This window comes from Lepidothrix coronata, unplaced genomic scaffold, assembly GCF_001604755.1.
Source record: "Lepidothrix coronata isolate B3197 unplaced genomic scaffold, Lepidothrix_coronata-1.0 Scaffold8, whole genome shotgun sequence".
Lineage (NCBI taxonomy): Eukaryota > Metazoa > Chordata > Aves > Passeriformes > Pipridae > Lepidothrix > Lepidothrix coronata.
In genome coordinates this window covers 8,154,608-8,170,156 of record NW_016690188.1, presented here as the reverse complement: position 1 = coordinate 8,170,156, position 15,549 = coordinate 8,154,608, and the positions used below count along the sequence as shown (strand labels likewise).

Below are 15,549 nucleotides of genomic sequence, written 5' to 3'. Positions count from 1 at the left end.
ACTGCGTGATTATGTCTGAGATGTAACTTTCTTTCACTTTAAGTGAAAGAATAGAAGGCGGCATATGGGACACTAATTTTTTTACAGGATTTATGAGCTGAAGAAAAGAACTATTTACTAATAACTTTTATGTCCTTACAGAGCAAAGTGATAAAACACTAAAGAAAGCACAGCATACATGAATATATTAATTTATTATATGGTATTTTGTAAACTTTATTAGTTTAAATTCATGTTAGATTGAGCAAAAAATGCAAGAGAACAAAGACTAAAAGTTGCCATAGAACAAAAAACTTTTTGAGATTTTGCTATTACATGTAACAATAATGTGAATAATCACAGATGTGAAAATCTAACTGAAACAATGTTTTCACTTTTAGCCAGGTAAATCCACTTTCTTGTAATTCAAAAATGGAACACACTAGCAGCAACACTTTATTATTATTTCTAACTCAGAAAGAAGCTCTCTCCTATGTGTGACTGAATTCAGTGATTTCAGGCAAATGCTTGAGCAACTTCACATTAAAAAGATGTAGTTTTCTTTAGAAAATGAAGAGTCCATAGAATCATTTATCATCCATGTATTTGCCTTAGCACACACTTTTGAAAATGGAATATTTTTTTTCCCCAAGTGTTTCTGAGGAAATTCTTCCATCGGTCCCAATTATTTGGTGTAGATAAATATCTGATATAAATAATTCCTGATAGTCTAGCAGATTATAAAATAAATTGTTCCAATCCATCCCGCTATCCAAAAATAAGCTGGATATCTAAATGAAACCAGGGATGTAGTACTCCTATTGTTTGTGAACACCTATGTAAAGCATTAAGTTTTCAATTTTAAAACATTAGAAATACAGAATTAATAGAAACAATAATAAAAATCACACTATAAAGACTACTTATTTGCACTTAATTGCCCTATCAACTTTTAACAGACTATTACTAATGACACATGTAGCGGGAAGCCCTGCCATTGTTTGCTATTTCAGGTGCACAGAATAATGTGATATTATGCACACTGGGACAGTACAAATACCTTTAAAGCTTCCAAAATACTACACAGCTTACATATGCTTCTGGAGACAATAGCCAATGCTCAGCAAAAAACCCCGCCCAAATCAACACCAAACCCAAAACTGACTGCAGATGTCACAGCAATTTTTTTTTTGAGAACTGTTGTGGGATATCGTGTTTTACAGAACATAGATTGTCTTGTGATTGAACAACATTTTCACAGGATGTCACATAATAAAGTGGACCAAAATCAATTTATCTTCTGAAAAAGAATGAAGTACTAGAATATTATATAGATTCAGTCCTTAATTTGTAAGATTTGGGAATTTAATAGTGATGTGTATACTGTGCATCTGGATATCCAGATGTATCATGTCTGATCCCTGTCTTCAGGAAAAATAATAGAGAATTATTTTAGTCACCCTGTAGCATTCATTGGTCCTGGAAAGACCCTTGAAATAAGTGTGTGATGACGCCTTAAACAAATCATACTCTAGGGATAAAATTAAAGTACTCAGAAATATGTAAGTTTGCATTCGTGTGCTCTGTCACAATTCATTCCTGATGTCACATGAGCTTCAACTGCCAGCATCAGGATTATTTCTGTACCACTTGAGAAGACTTTGATCTTCCTTGGATTGCCTAGATGGGTTTTCATTTAGTTTCTACTCTGAGTTTTGTAAAAAGGCAGTGGTTGCTTTCCTTGGTTCTCTCTTCAGCGATAAGGCAGCCTCTCATATCATAGTTTGTAAGGGGTTCCTAGCATTCCTGCAAATGGGAAGGCTGTAGACTATTGCTGTTACTGAGGAATTTTGGGGAGCATTTTTGTGGATGCTGACTCTCATGACTAAGGAGCTCTTTCATGAATTTTGGGAGAAGCTACTATAGAAAGTCAATCTTTTTGGTGTAGTTTTTCACTGTATTGCCACCATTTTTCCCCCATATATTCCTATACAGATCTTAATCCCAACAGAAATTTACCGTAGATTGTGTGTTTTGATGTAATTTTTGGTTCCTCTTGTGCTATAAAGGATCTCAATGTATGTGATAAATTAGATAAAATTAAATAACCTTTCTTTTTTCTTCTCTCCTGCTGGTGTTATCTCACAGGTTTTCTTTTTTTGTCGTGTGCTTGATATCCATACATGTTCTAAATTTGAATAATAAAGTGATAAAATAAAGATAAAATGTTTGTTTCCATCTTATATTTGAATTCATTGGGATTAGTAGTTGATAGCATGATGTATATTTTAATTTCAGATTAGGAATACTAGCATTCTAACACAAATTCGATACTGTAGCTGCTCATTAGACTGATGATTTTCACAAATAATTCTTTTTCTGACTTTAGGGCTGCTACCAGAACTATGACGTTTCTTTTTTCTTTCTTCAGCTGTAGTTAAGTTTTCAAATCCTCCAAACACTAAGGTACGTGTGTACGATCTCTGCTTCTGACTACTTAGAAATGTGTAATGAATTAGAAACCAGAATACATTTCCCTGCTTGCTTTTGGCATGGATTGTTTCATTTGGGTGTAGTAGAACCATCAGTGATATAATTCTTTTCTTGAAGACATTTTTTAGGGCCAAAAACCCCATGCAAAAATGGCTTCTATTAATTTTCTGTTACAGTCTAGGACACAAGGGAAATAAGTGATGTCAGTTGGAACAAGGAATCAAAAATATATTTATGTTTAATTTACCCTTATTCTGTGCACGAACAAAGACAGCAACACTTCTTGTTCTCATATTTAACCACGAATAAAAAGTGCACTTATTAAACTTTGTTGCAACTAGATGCCACAAGGAAAGTTTAGCTACATTGCTCAGCTAAATTGTTCATGAGATGGTTTAGGCCTTTTCCTCTGGGAAACCTTTTTCCCCTTTGCTTTTGATTTTTGAACATGGTTTCACAAGTGGAGAGAGGATTTCCTTTTCAATGACCTCTTCAATCATAATTCATCTTTACAGTCTATTTCTGCCACAGGTATTCGCCCTTTTGTGGTCATGGTGCATCTGAATTTTATTACCTCTCCCTTTCCTTCATCCTCCTTGGTGACCTTTGGGTGATCACGTGCATTAAAACAGCACAAACGCGAAGCGCATGCTCCTAATAACAAGTGCTGTTTATCCCACCTGTAAGCAGCAATGATACTGTGGCTCCAACAAGACAAGCGCTCCGTACTGATTTTCAGCTTTGATTTTTTATTATCTTGAGCATATTAAAACACATCAGCTGATCCCATGCATATATATAATGTCCTGGATGCTTTAAGTGCTGACATCTCCTACAGACATCCCCTATATATCCTGCCTACTGTTGTGTCTATGCAGGTCAGCAAACTCGTGTCTAGAGTGGGGCACGAAAAGCCTGGGCCAGTTCTTTCCTCTGTGAGGAGCATCAGCTCTCCCTGCCCAGCGCCATGGGCCCAAACACACCCTTGGGCACAGGGAAGCGCTGAAACACTCAAGGCAACGATGGGCGGTGCCCTTGACCGTGCCATGTGCCCAACGCCCGAGGTGGAGGAGGAGGAGGAAAGGGGGAACAGGAAGAGGAAGAGAAAGGGGAGGAGGAGGAAGGCAGCGGGGTCACTGGGTGCTGGTCCCGCGGGGCGGTGCCGCCCCGCCCGCCTTGGCCCTCGGCGGCCGCCGTCCGTCGCCCCCAGGTGAACGCGTATCCCTCCGCCGCGGCCGCCCCTCGTCGGGCTCGCACCCGCAGTGCCCGGATGGAAACTGTGATGGCCTCCGGCAGCGCCGCGCCGGGCGACGGCGGGACCCGCGGTAACTGCGCGGGAGGCACCGGGCGGGAGCGGGGGGTCCCCGAGCCGTGCGGGAGTGGCGGCCCGGCGCGGCGCCGTGGCGGAGCGGGGCGAGCAGGGAGCACCAGCCGCGGCGGGGCGGGACGCGGCACCATTAAATAGTGCTCGCCTGCCGCCCCGCCGGCGGCGGACGGGTCACGGGGCGGTCGGGCCGGGCGGGCGGAACTGGGGGCGCCTCATGCCGGGCTCCCGCGGGCCGCGGCACCGTGTTCCTCCGCCGGGCTCCGGGCGGGGCGGCGCTGCCGCCGGGGCCGCCCGAGGGGCCGCGGGGCTCCCGAGGAGGAGCCGGCGAGGGGAGGGAGGGCCCCGCTCGCCCCCACTGTGCTGTCGGGCAGAGCCCGGCGCTGCGACCGCAGTCGCACCCTGAGGCGGTGGCAGCGCGGGGGCTCCGTCCCCGCGCTCCCCGGGCTCCCCGATTCTCGCCCCGACACCGCCGCTCCCCCGGCAGCCCCGGTCGGGCGGAGGCGGCGGCGGTGCCCGTAGGTGGGCAGGGCTGGCCGAGTGTCTCTGCTCTGTTCGTGAATGCCAAGTTCGCCGTGTGTCTGTCTGTCTCTCTGTGAGCTGTGAGAGTGATCTGGTGATTTGTTATAATTTTTTTTTTTTTTTTTTGCAAGTGCAGCGTTGTGCTGTCAGGTCGTATCTGACCGCTCCAGCTCTATGGGTTTCTTAAGATCTAGTTCTGTTTAGTCCCTGCATGTGTCCAGATCTTGGTAGAGATGAAGGCACCACTCTAAATTTGCAGACACATAGGATGGGACTAGGCATGTGATATGCTGCAATACAGGTTTTTTTTTCCCGAAGTAAAATTTAAATAAGTGTAAGTTTTTACAGAAATGTGGAAAATACTGCCTGCCTCAATATGTATTCTGAATTTTGTTCGAAATGGAAAAACTGTAAAAGTTACCTAATTTAGCAGTGTCTAACTCCTGTTTGTTGTTTCTCACTAGATCAAAGTATATAGCTCAAACTTCTCTGTGTGCACTTTCTTCAAACAAAATACAGACAGACTGAGCATTTTTGGAGAAAGAAAATTGAGGCTTAGAGCCTCAAGTGGTTACTTATGCTTGTGCTTAGTGGTTTGGTTTGGTTTTTTTAGTGAGAATTAACTGTGGCACGTGCTTATGTATTTTCAATGTTTGTGTTCGTTATATCTGTTTTTTAATCTACTTACTTATTTCAGATACTGTGAACGTAATATTCTGCCTCCTTCTAGGGATTTGCAAAACTTTATAGGAACTTCTAATTAGGTCTTTGCTATAGAATTCATTAATATTTTTGCTGAAGAAAAGATAAATGCCTTTTGAGTTCAAGTTAAAATTTGACGGACAGAGGCACCAGTTACTTCTTTCTGTCCTGTTTTTAAGTTACCATATGTTTATGCTTATCAATTACAAATGCCTGAGATGTAGTGGCAAAACTAAGGTTAAGATAGGCCTTGTTATATTGTATATATACAATATTGATACTGTATTTGATGGTGTTCCTTGAGAGAGAACATACTACTTATTTTTGTCTTCAATGTATCAAAAATGCACATAATGTAAAATTGTGAGGGATTTGTGCTTTTCAGCTTTCAGTTATGCATTTTAAAATAGCTTTCCTTTTTGTTTTCAGAACTTTTTTTAGTATTTCTCCTGACTGTGGCCTTTTCTGAGTCTTGCATATTTACCTCTTCTATGTTTGTGGAAAAACCCCAGCTGCTGAAGAATTGAAGTCAAGTCTTTTCCTAACGCGTAAGTCAGGCTTCTTTGATAATGTACATTTAAAGATCGCTGGGATTTTTTTTTAACAGTTGATTGTTTCTGGTAAATATTTTTATTTGTCATGTGGCAGGTGCTTGTCCATAGTTGCATACAACCCACTAATAACAAAGTTAGGTTGTAATTTATAAGGATAATTAGTAAAAGGAGATCTCAGATCAAGTTTGTATATGCCCAGCTGGGACTCTTTGTGAAACGTAAATGTTTTATGCAGTTAGTGAAATTTTGCTCAGTTAAGGACCACATTGGCCCCATGTTAAAAGCCTGTGCCTTGTTCTCTGCAGTATTTTATCCACTTCTGATTTTTATAATGTTAATTGTAAATATACTTCAGGTGTCAGTTTTTGACAGTATAACATTTTAATCTGAATGATGGGCAGCTACTGACAGGATGATGTATTGCATCATGCAACCTGTAATCTTTGTGTTGCATCTGTATTAAAAAAGTTCTTCAAGCAAACAAATCTAAGTTATTTTTAGTTACCTTTTCTTTATGTGGGAGTTCAGCTTGCTCCTGTTCAAATAACAGATTTACTATTGACAAGGGGACACATAACACATGTTTTGGTGGAAATGGAGTGTAAATGCACATGAGTTGCATCTTCTGAAGGCTCAAAGTAGGGTAGTATCCTATGTATTAATTTCCGGTGTGGAAGACGGGAAGTGTGTCACTGAGTTAAAAGAAAAATAAAAATCCTGTACTCAGAGTGTATTCATTTGGAAAGATTCCCAAGGAGGGATTGTAGATCTCGTGGCTTGTCAGTTTTTTGAATGTCAGGTGTATAGTTGAAATCTTGCAGGTCTCATAGCTGGAGAGCACAGTTAAGTGAATTTATTTGATATTGGGTTCTGTGTAAAATGTCAAAGCCTGTTTTGCTTATTCAGGAATTGTGCACAAATGCTAATATCTTCTCCCAAAGAATGCAATAAAGCATAAGCTTAAAAAAAGCTTTGCTTTTCTTGCTACATGATACATGAACATGGACTTGTAAATTTTTCAATCTTCATTTTCTTTGTCAGGTATTTGCATGTCTAATGCTGCATACTTGCTTCTCATAGGACTATGGGAAAATATTTGGAAAACATTAGGATTATTGCTTATGATGGCTGGGAGCTCTAGAAGCAGTCTAGAAGCTCTTCATCACAAGGAGGGAGAGGCTGTGATCATTTTTTCAGTTTGAATGTGAATAAATAAGATGATCTAATGAGTTCCAAGTCTGTGTTGCTTCCGGGTGGGCACGGGAGTAGTGGAGAGAGAACCACTGATCAGATTTCAGCTAACAATTTTGTTAGGAAAGAAGAAAGGGACTCTGTGACTTCTACTGCGGAAAAGTTTTTACTAAAAAGTGTTGTACTAGTGAAGAAACAGTTCTTACTTTCCACTGTTGCTTTTCAAAATTTAAGTTATTTTTGATGCTGTTTCATTTCTGCTGATTCTGCGTCGACATGTGGGAGCGTTGTTCGAGCACAGACCTGAGGTGCTATGAATGGTTGGTGCAGCCTGTTGTGAAACACTGACATGAAGTCTGTAGTGCGGCAGTGATGCTGACCGTACCTCTCTGAGCCTTTTAATCCATAGAGTACTGTTGTCAGTCATGCACTTGTTCTGAAAAGATTGAAAGTATGGTGAGAAACCTGAGATAACTTTTATCTATTGACTACTTCAGCCTTGTGTGGTAATAAAGGTAGGCATATGAAAAATTCATTGTAGATCAGTGTGGTGGGTTTTTTGGTGTTGGTAAAGGTCATGTCTCCATTAGTGGAGTAGATCTTCCGTCAGATCGTGATTTTTCTTTGTCTTTGCTTTTTAAACACAATAGTTAGTTGCTAATAGAGTAGCAGACTTGAGTAATGAAAATATCAAATCCTGCTGATTTTGACTTGTTTTTAGCACTTCAGCTATGTTCAGTTATTGATCCATGTCACAGAGGAGTGTTTATGTTTGCTTGAAATCCCAAATGAGTAATAAATACAATCTTCATTTTAAAAAAGTAGCTCTTGGGATTTCTTATGCTTACAGAGTGGGAAACCCCCAAAATTCAATGGCATGGAATTTCAATGTTTTCATCTTTCAGTAGATGTTGTTCTTTAAGATTTATTTTTCCAGTTTTATATATATGTTTTTTGAAAACAAACAAACAACAAACCAACAAACAACCCCAATACAAGCAAGTAAAGATTATTGCTTATTTTTTTGCCTCATCCTTTCCCTTCCCCCTTCCCTCAAATGCTGTTATAAAAATCGACAACTTGTGAGATTGGCATGTATTCATTAATGAATTGTAATGAGTGTTCTAATTGCATTAGTTTTAAAAGTAATATTTTCTTTTTTTTTTAATTTCAGGAGAATGAAATGGGGAAGTTGTAGAGCTTTGACTCAGCGCAGTAGTCTCATTTGCTGCAGAAAGTAAAACTAATCTCAAGAATTCACGTAAAGAAAATTAAAGCCTAAAATCATGTCATCTGAAAAGGAACAGATTTTTTGTGATAAAAAGCAAATTAGTTTCTTAAATCACAATACTATGAGGAATTGTTCTACAGATACTACTTTGGAAAAAAAATCAGTGAATGATCCTTTAAGTATGAGGATTCAACCAGCAATTTTAGATGTCAATCTTGCTTATGGACTAAAAAATGTGAAAATTGAATTACCCAAGGTGAACATTCCAAATGAAGTATTAATGAAACATGAAGTTGATAGATTTAGAAAACTCTTTCAGTGTAAGCAGCAAACTGCAAGGAAGTCCTTAAGTCTAGACAAAATAAACGGAAGCAATCCTGATTGTTCAGAGGGAAGCCACTTGCAAAATAAACCAGAAGTGCAATTTGAAAAAGAGTTGAAAACTGCAGCAAAGATACTGAATTTCACTTGTACAAAGTGCAAGGATAACATTAGATACAGCCCAAATGATCTGCAGAAACATTTTCAGCTGTTACACTATGGCGAGTTGCCTTTGTATCCTTGTGAGATGTGCAGCTTCTCAGCGAATGACTTTCAGTCCTTTAAACAGCATCGACGCATCCATCGTAGCACCTTGGTAAAATGTGAGCTCTGTAATGATGAACAGATATACACTTTGTTGGATTTGACAAAACACTTCATATCAAAGCATTGCGTAAATGGTCACTTTCAATGTGAAAAATGTGCGTTTTCTACCCATGATGTGGGCACGTTTGTTCAGCACATTCACAGACACAAAGAGATTCCCTATAAATGTGGAAAATGCCATCAAGAAAACTTTACAGAAGAGGAGCTCCAAAATCATCTTCTTGTTCATACCAGTATGTTTTCCTTTGGTTGTCATTATTGCAGTTACAGCACATCACGGAAAGATTATCTTTTAAAACACATCATAGCTTTACACAGAGATCACTTTATTGCTAAAGAAAAACTGGAAAAGGATAAATATGAAAAAAGAATAGTGAAGACTCCAGCAGGACTAAAGCTTGTGTTGAAAAGGTATAAAATAGGAGCATCCAAAAAAGCACTCTGGAGACGGAAAGAAGTAAGCAGTGGAAGTGACAATACTGGAGAAGAAAATGCACAAGTGCTAAGAAGTGTGAATAAAATTCAGACAAATGCTGAGGAGCTGAACCAGTGTATGAGAGACATGGAAACAAATGAAGAAAAAGATGAAGTTAAGTACACAGAAAAGCGTAATTTCGTGGATGGAATGTTCTCTGCTACTACTGCACAATACAATAAGGCAGATGATGGAACAAGTTACGGACTGGGATTATTGAAAAATGCTGTTCATGGGCCAACAGTGTTGATGGTTAAAAACAATAAAATAGCTGTTCCGGCAAATTACAGCGCTAAATTTATGGGCTTTAAAATGGTAGATGGAAAACAACATATTGTTATAAAATTACTACCTACAAATAAGCAAAATGAGTATTTGTTGGGTCAGAAGGCTGATCCGGTTAATGATGGTTCTGCAACTCCTTTGCTCCAGACTTCTGATCCCTGTGGTTTGTCTTCAGGTGCTATAGCACATGTAACTGATCAGTCAACCTTAAAGAACAATTCTGTTCACCCATTAACCTCCCCTCTGTTTTCTTGTCCTGCACATCATTCAGGAAAAATAAAAGTGGAAAAACAAAATAACTCCATACTGTATGGTAGGAGTGTTTCTGAAACTGTAGCACCTTCTAATATAGCTGTAGGAAAAAGTTCAAATTATTTGCCAATGAAGTTGAGCTCAACTGTACCTCCACATGACAAAGTAACAAAAGCTGGAACTCCAAACAGTGTCTCATGGGGGAACTTTAGCCCTTCAAGTCATCCTCAGGTATTACCACCCGCTATGACAAATACACTTCATTGTGACCCTATAAAAATGCCCTTTTTTCCTGAACTGAAAATACAAAATGGTGGCCTGAATAATAGTAATGGAACTAATAATCTCTACTATTCAACTTCAGTGGATTCTTCTAAGGAAGGGTTGTTGTCTTTTCACAACTATTCCAAAGTGGACTCTTTAGATAATCCATGTAGCATTCGGATGTCAACAGATGACAGACACAAAGAATTTGTATCTAGCAAAACCGTTTCTTTTCAAAACAGTGGAAGTGAATCTGCATCTTCATATTCAGAGTCGATGAGAGGCTTAAAAGCAGAGAAAGTTGTGTCAGCTCGATCAAATATTGATAAAACTTACAAACACATAAACACTAAAAATAACTCTGTGTCTTTTAAAAGCCAGTCTAAATGCGGTGTTGACAGTGAGTGTTTTACGGAGGACCAGCATCATGGCCAGCAGTATTTGGACACTACCATAGGTCAAGGCTTTCAGAACGTAGCTGAGAAATTCCAAGAAAATGCCTCTGATTGTGTTAACTCTTTCTTAATGCCTAAAATCACATCTGTTTTCTCATTGCAAAGTGAACAAGCAGCTAATTATTTATCGCCTGAAATAAAACAGATACTGCAAGATGTGTTAAAAGTGAAAACAACTTCTCAGCAAGAGTTCCACAGCAAGACAAATAACTCTGTAAAACTTCATTCTGACAAGCTGCTTTCTGGTCATGAGGCCAGGAATACAGCCTTCATGCATTTAAAAAGCTCTGCAACTACATGTGGTTTTCAGAGGCCTCCTTCTAATGTAGACTTTCATTTATATAAGAGAGAGTGGAACACAAGATGTAGCACAAATGAAGGCACACATTGTGGGAGAGAAAGACAGACATCCAAAACATCATTTGATTCACAGGATGTGGACAAATTATCCATAACTCCGGGTGTTGGTACATTGCTAAAAACTTGTACAGATTCAGTCTTAACACAGCAGTTAGTAAAAGAGAAAGTACTGTCTGCAGCTCAAAATCCCAGCAGCTTTTCGCCGGTTTTACCTGTTCTTCAGGAACAGAAGAAAACCCTTTTCTTTAAGTCTCTTCCATCAGGATTTTTTGTTCCTTTGCACCTTGCTAACCAGCCTGGACAACAGGTGGCTTCAGGAAAATCTCTTCCATCAACCAGCTCATCAGATGGGCACGTGACTAAAGGTGTACCTGCATCTTTTGTTTCAAATAAGGGACCTGGAATGATTTTGACTTTTAGCAGGGCAGTTGGAACAGTTGCAAGTGCCGCTAATGATAGTTCTCAGGTTTTAGGGGGAATTGCACCCAGAGAAGTTGGTAAAATAACCATATCAACTTCAAAAGTGAAGGGGGAAAATGACAGTTTTGGAAATGTAAGAAGTTCCTGTAATAGGGAAGCAAGTAGTACAGCACATGATTCGTTGACTAGCATGCCATTCAGAGGACCTCCTGTAACTGCAAATGCATTGGAGTCATCTGTGAAAGGAATTTCTTCTGTGAAAGTGTTATCAGAGCATCGGGACGCTGTCTTTGGTTCTTTGGAGTCAGTAAACCAACAGGAAATTAAACAGGAACAAGATGTTTATGCACTTTTGCCTGATGGACAGCAGGGAGCTTTTCTGAAATGTACGACACCAAACAAGCCTGTAGTTCATAAACCAATTTTTTTTCAGGATAATGCTCATTATCAAAATTGTCAACCAAAGAAAACTAGAGCCATGCAACAACAGCTTTTGCCGAAAATGAAACCTCCTACTTCACATACACTGGCTGATACCACTCAGTCAGTGAGCAACTCAGTGCCCTCACTACAGGCAGATAACTTGCAGTTCCTTACTCCTGCACTAGCACAGAAACAAACTAATCTTAGTTTTAATAATGCCTTAATCTTACCAGGTGGGTTAATGCCAGCAAATGCCTCTTTGGCAAGCTCTAATCCAGCATGTTGTGTTCCTCCTGTAGAACCTGTTTATTCTACTAAATCTGCAGGGACACGATTGCAAAAAGGTTCTATTGAGAGTACACAAGTAATAACTGCTAACAACAGGAATAACTTTGGTTGTCAGAAGTCAACATGGAGCACCCAAACCAGAACTGCAAAAGTAAAACCTCGCTTAAAACAAACGCGGTCTAAAAGTTCAGAAACTCGAGGTGTGCAAAGAAATAAGAATTTCAAACGTAAAAGGAAGGCTAGTTGCCCAGAACCTCCAAGAAAGAAAGCAATGTTGCACAGAAAGTGTAAGGAAAAGAATCAAGCTGCAGTTGTTAGTGAATCAGGTAGCCCTTACAAACAAAGGGCATCAAAAAAAACTGTGAGGACTTTGAAATTACTTCCTTTTAATTCTAATCAGCTTGTAAAATGCCCTCGGAGAAACCAACCAGTTGTTGTGCTTAACCATCCTGATGTAGATGTTCCAGAAGTTGTAAATGTAATGAAAACTATTGCTAAATTTAAGGGACATGTTCTTAAGGTTTCATTGTCAAAAAGAACTATTGAAGCGCTTCTGCAGCCAGCCTTCTGCAATCCTTTGGATGGAACTACTGATGATTTTTCTCAAAAAAGATACAGGACCATAAAACCTATTAGCCCTGTAAAAGAAAGATTTGTCTTAAAATTGACACTGAAAAAGACTAGCAAAAACAATTACCAGATTGTGAAAACTACCTCTAATAATACCTTGAAAGCTAAGTTTAGCTGCTGGTTTTGTGGTAGAATATTTGACAATCAGGATAATTGGGTAGGACATGGACAGAGACATCTGATGGAGGCCACTCGAGATTGGAATTCGTTAATGGAAGGATGACTGGTGAAGAAAATAAAACTTAAATACCATGCATTAAAGTTTTTCAAAAAATATTCAATTGAATTAGGATACACAAGTGATTTTGTTTTTTATGTCAGTATTGTAACTGAAGTTCAAAAATGATGAAAAGTGCTTGTGTTTTAAAAGAAAGAGCATATTCCCTATTGGCATCAGCTTTGAGAAAGATCAAGGAGCTTTGTGGTTTAAATAACTTGTAACTAACTGCAAATACAATTCCATAAAAAGATATATTATTTTTTATTACTACTATTATGTGCTATATTTTTATTCTATAGAATGAATCTTCAGGGCTTTTGTTCTGTACATATTTAAAAATCTCTAAACATGTAAATATTTTTATACTTTTCAGTTACTTGGTATAATTCTTGCACAGAAATTACACCCCATCCCCCATTTTTCAGTTCTGTGCATGCACTACTAAAACCAATTTTTAAAATCTTTTCAAATACACGCAGTTGTTATCCTGGGATTTCTGTTATTTTTCACTTATTAGCTCTTGATTTTGTTTTTCAGGGATTGAACACTATTGTTAGCAAGTGCCTCAAAGATGTGAAGCAGTTTACATTATGTCGACTGTGTAACCATGGGTCTGCATAGGGCCATTCCCCCAACAGTTTCATTTAAACAAAGCCATATGTGAATGCTTTAAGCTATATTGCTATGCACATGACACTTGTACTATTTCTGTGCAGTTTGTCTACTTTCTTAGTGAAGTATTTTTCATATAAATTAATAAAATGTTACGTTTGTGTTAATGCGGTGAGTCAGAATAAAGTCGATTGAAAATATGCAGTATATATATTCATAATGTATATGGTGTTAAAGAATGGTGAACATTCCTAATCTGTATTGACTTTGTCACTATTAAATTTGCTACAACTTGTGTTTACAGAAGATGACCCTGAGCATTTATAGAAAATATTCCTGTCTTGCTATGTCTGCCACAAACCCAATATTGGGAAGTGCAAAGCACAATTTCAGGGCTTTAACTGCATTATAGTTTTGTCCCAGGTGGATGTAATTTGTTTTCTGCTATTGGTTATTCAGATACGCTGCCTTTTAGGATACCAGGGGTTTGGCAAAACCAAGGCTTGTATCACATGTCCCTCACTTTACCAGCCAGTAGGGTAATGTTCTTATGGTAATGTTCCTGGCTTCCTACTTAGACTTTTTGGGATAATGATGAAGAGAGAATACACTTCACGTTTTTTAATGTTTATGTGAGGGTATGTAAACCAAAGTCCATATCCATAGTGACTGAGAGTACACAGATGGAGGTTCTTATTATCCACAGTAATTATGTGTAGAGGCTTTGTCCTTCAGATTGTTAATGAAGCAGGAGGCTAGAACATCCAGACCTTTTGCCCAAGTATGGGAGGATTACATCTTAGGCGTGCAAATCAGCTTCCCGAAGTATTGATGGAAAAACTTCCGAAATTGAATACTGGGCTTGGAGAGGACTGGGGTATTTAAATCTTGGGGATTTTAGATTGTACACAAGCCCAGGTAGTTCTCTGTGACTATTTCCATAAGGTGAAAATGAAGATTGCCTTGCTACCAATGAAACAGTTTGAAGTCTTTCATGGATGTCACAGGCATGTCCACTAACCTGAATTCAGCTTCTGTTTTAAAAAGTGTTAAAATGATTTAAAAAAAAATTACTTCAGTGGCTAGATACATTTTTCTTTCTTTATGTGCCTTTGGTAGGAAGATGCCCACTTGCTTGTAGCTGGTGAGTTATGTATGGGAGTCAACTGAAGCAGTCAAGGCAGCATAGTTTGGGTGAATTACAAGTTGGTGTGTGTTGGTATTGCATACAATTGGTATGTGTTTTGTATCAAAATTGGATCATTTTGTGCTGGGTTTGAGCTCTGACGATAATTTGGCTAGGAACTTTGAAGATAAAGTGTAGTGGTGAGGAAATATGTTGGAAAGAAACGGGATTAGGAAAGGACAAAAACATGCTAAGCTTTTTTAAGGAGAAGGATCGAGCTCTTGTCTGCCTCATTTTACTCCTATAAACCCTGAAACTGAACCTGTGAATTTTGGATATTGCCTTTTCCTTCTTTGGCAAAAATATCTGTGAATTTTTTTGCTAAACCTACTTGGTGCCACTTCAGCAAGGATGACCAGTTTTTGTTAACAATTACTTAGCATCAAGACTGAAGTTCTGCTGTAGAATAGGAGGATTTCTCTATATTTATGAATCATGAGAGTGACAATTGTCACTGGAATTTTTTTCTCAGTGGCTTGTTTTCCTATTAATTGAGTAACCTGAAGTGGTACTGTGAAAAAGAACACTGTAAAACTAGGAAATGTTGAAATAAGGTTGCTTTATACAATCTTACTTCACTGTTGTATCACTTTATCCATGGACATCCATCTAATTAATTCTGTAATGGCTGCTCGATCCACAGCACTGGGATTTCTAATGTACCATACTTCATCCTGAGGGCCAATTTATTTTATGTCCAGAATCTAGGAAACGTTCCTTTCTTCCTGTATAAAACACTGAGTATAGCAAAATAGGTGATCCCACACTGGTGGGTTTGTGCATTTGGTGGTTTGGGGTTTTTTCCCCCTATAGAGCCTTATTTTGTGCCTAGGATGTTCTCAGGCTGAACCGATTATTTTGTGGAAGGTGGTATTGCCTATCAACTCCCTGCCTAATTTTGTTGTCAAAACTATGGTACCCCTGTAATCATGTAGAACAGGATAAAAGGAAAAGAAGGGTTTGAGAGTGAATGTAACTGCACCTTTGCCTAGAGCATACTTGTTATTTGTAAGTCAGCAACAATGTTACATGTAG

At 38.9% G+C, this 15,549-nt stretch overlaps 1 protein-coding gene across 7 annotated transcripts; it reads left to right on the top strand.

Moving 5' to 3' along the window:
* Window positions 1–3,687: 3,687 nt before the first annotated feature.
* Window positions 3,688–13,629, top strand: ZNF518A (zinc finger protein 518A). 7 transcript variants are annotated; one of them, XM_017803947.1, is made up of 3 exons: window positions 3,688–3,797; window positions 5,450–5,568; window positions 7,940–13,629. In XM_017803947.1, the coding sequence occupies exon 3, from the start codon at window positions 8,052–8,054 to the stop codon at window positions 12,717–12,719; it is 4,668 nt and encodes a 1,555-aa protein (XP_017659436.1). In that variant the 5' UTR covers window positions 3,688–3,797; window positions 5,450–5,568; window positions 7,940–8,051; the 3' UTR covers window positions 12,720–13,629. The 7 variants fall into 7 exon arrangements, with proteins under 7 accessions (XP_017659436.1, XP_017659441.1, XP_017659439.1 ...); XM_017803952.1 differs by lacking the exon at window positions 3,688–3,797 and adding an exon at window positions 4,301–4,314; XM_017803950.1 differs by lacking the exon at window positions 3,688–3,797 and adding an exon at window positions 4,301–4,318.
* Window positions 13,630–15,549: the final 1,920 nt, after the last annotated feature.

What these genes read in the sequence shown, in the direction of transcription:
- ZNF518A (XM_017803947.1), top strand. Translation starts at nt 8,052, where the DNA reads ATGTCATCTGAAAAGGAACAGATTTTTTGTGATAAAAAGCAAATTAGT.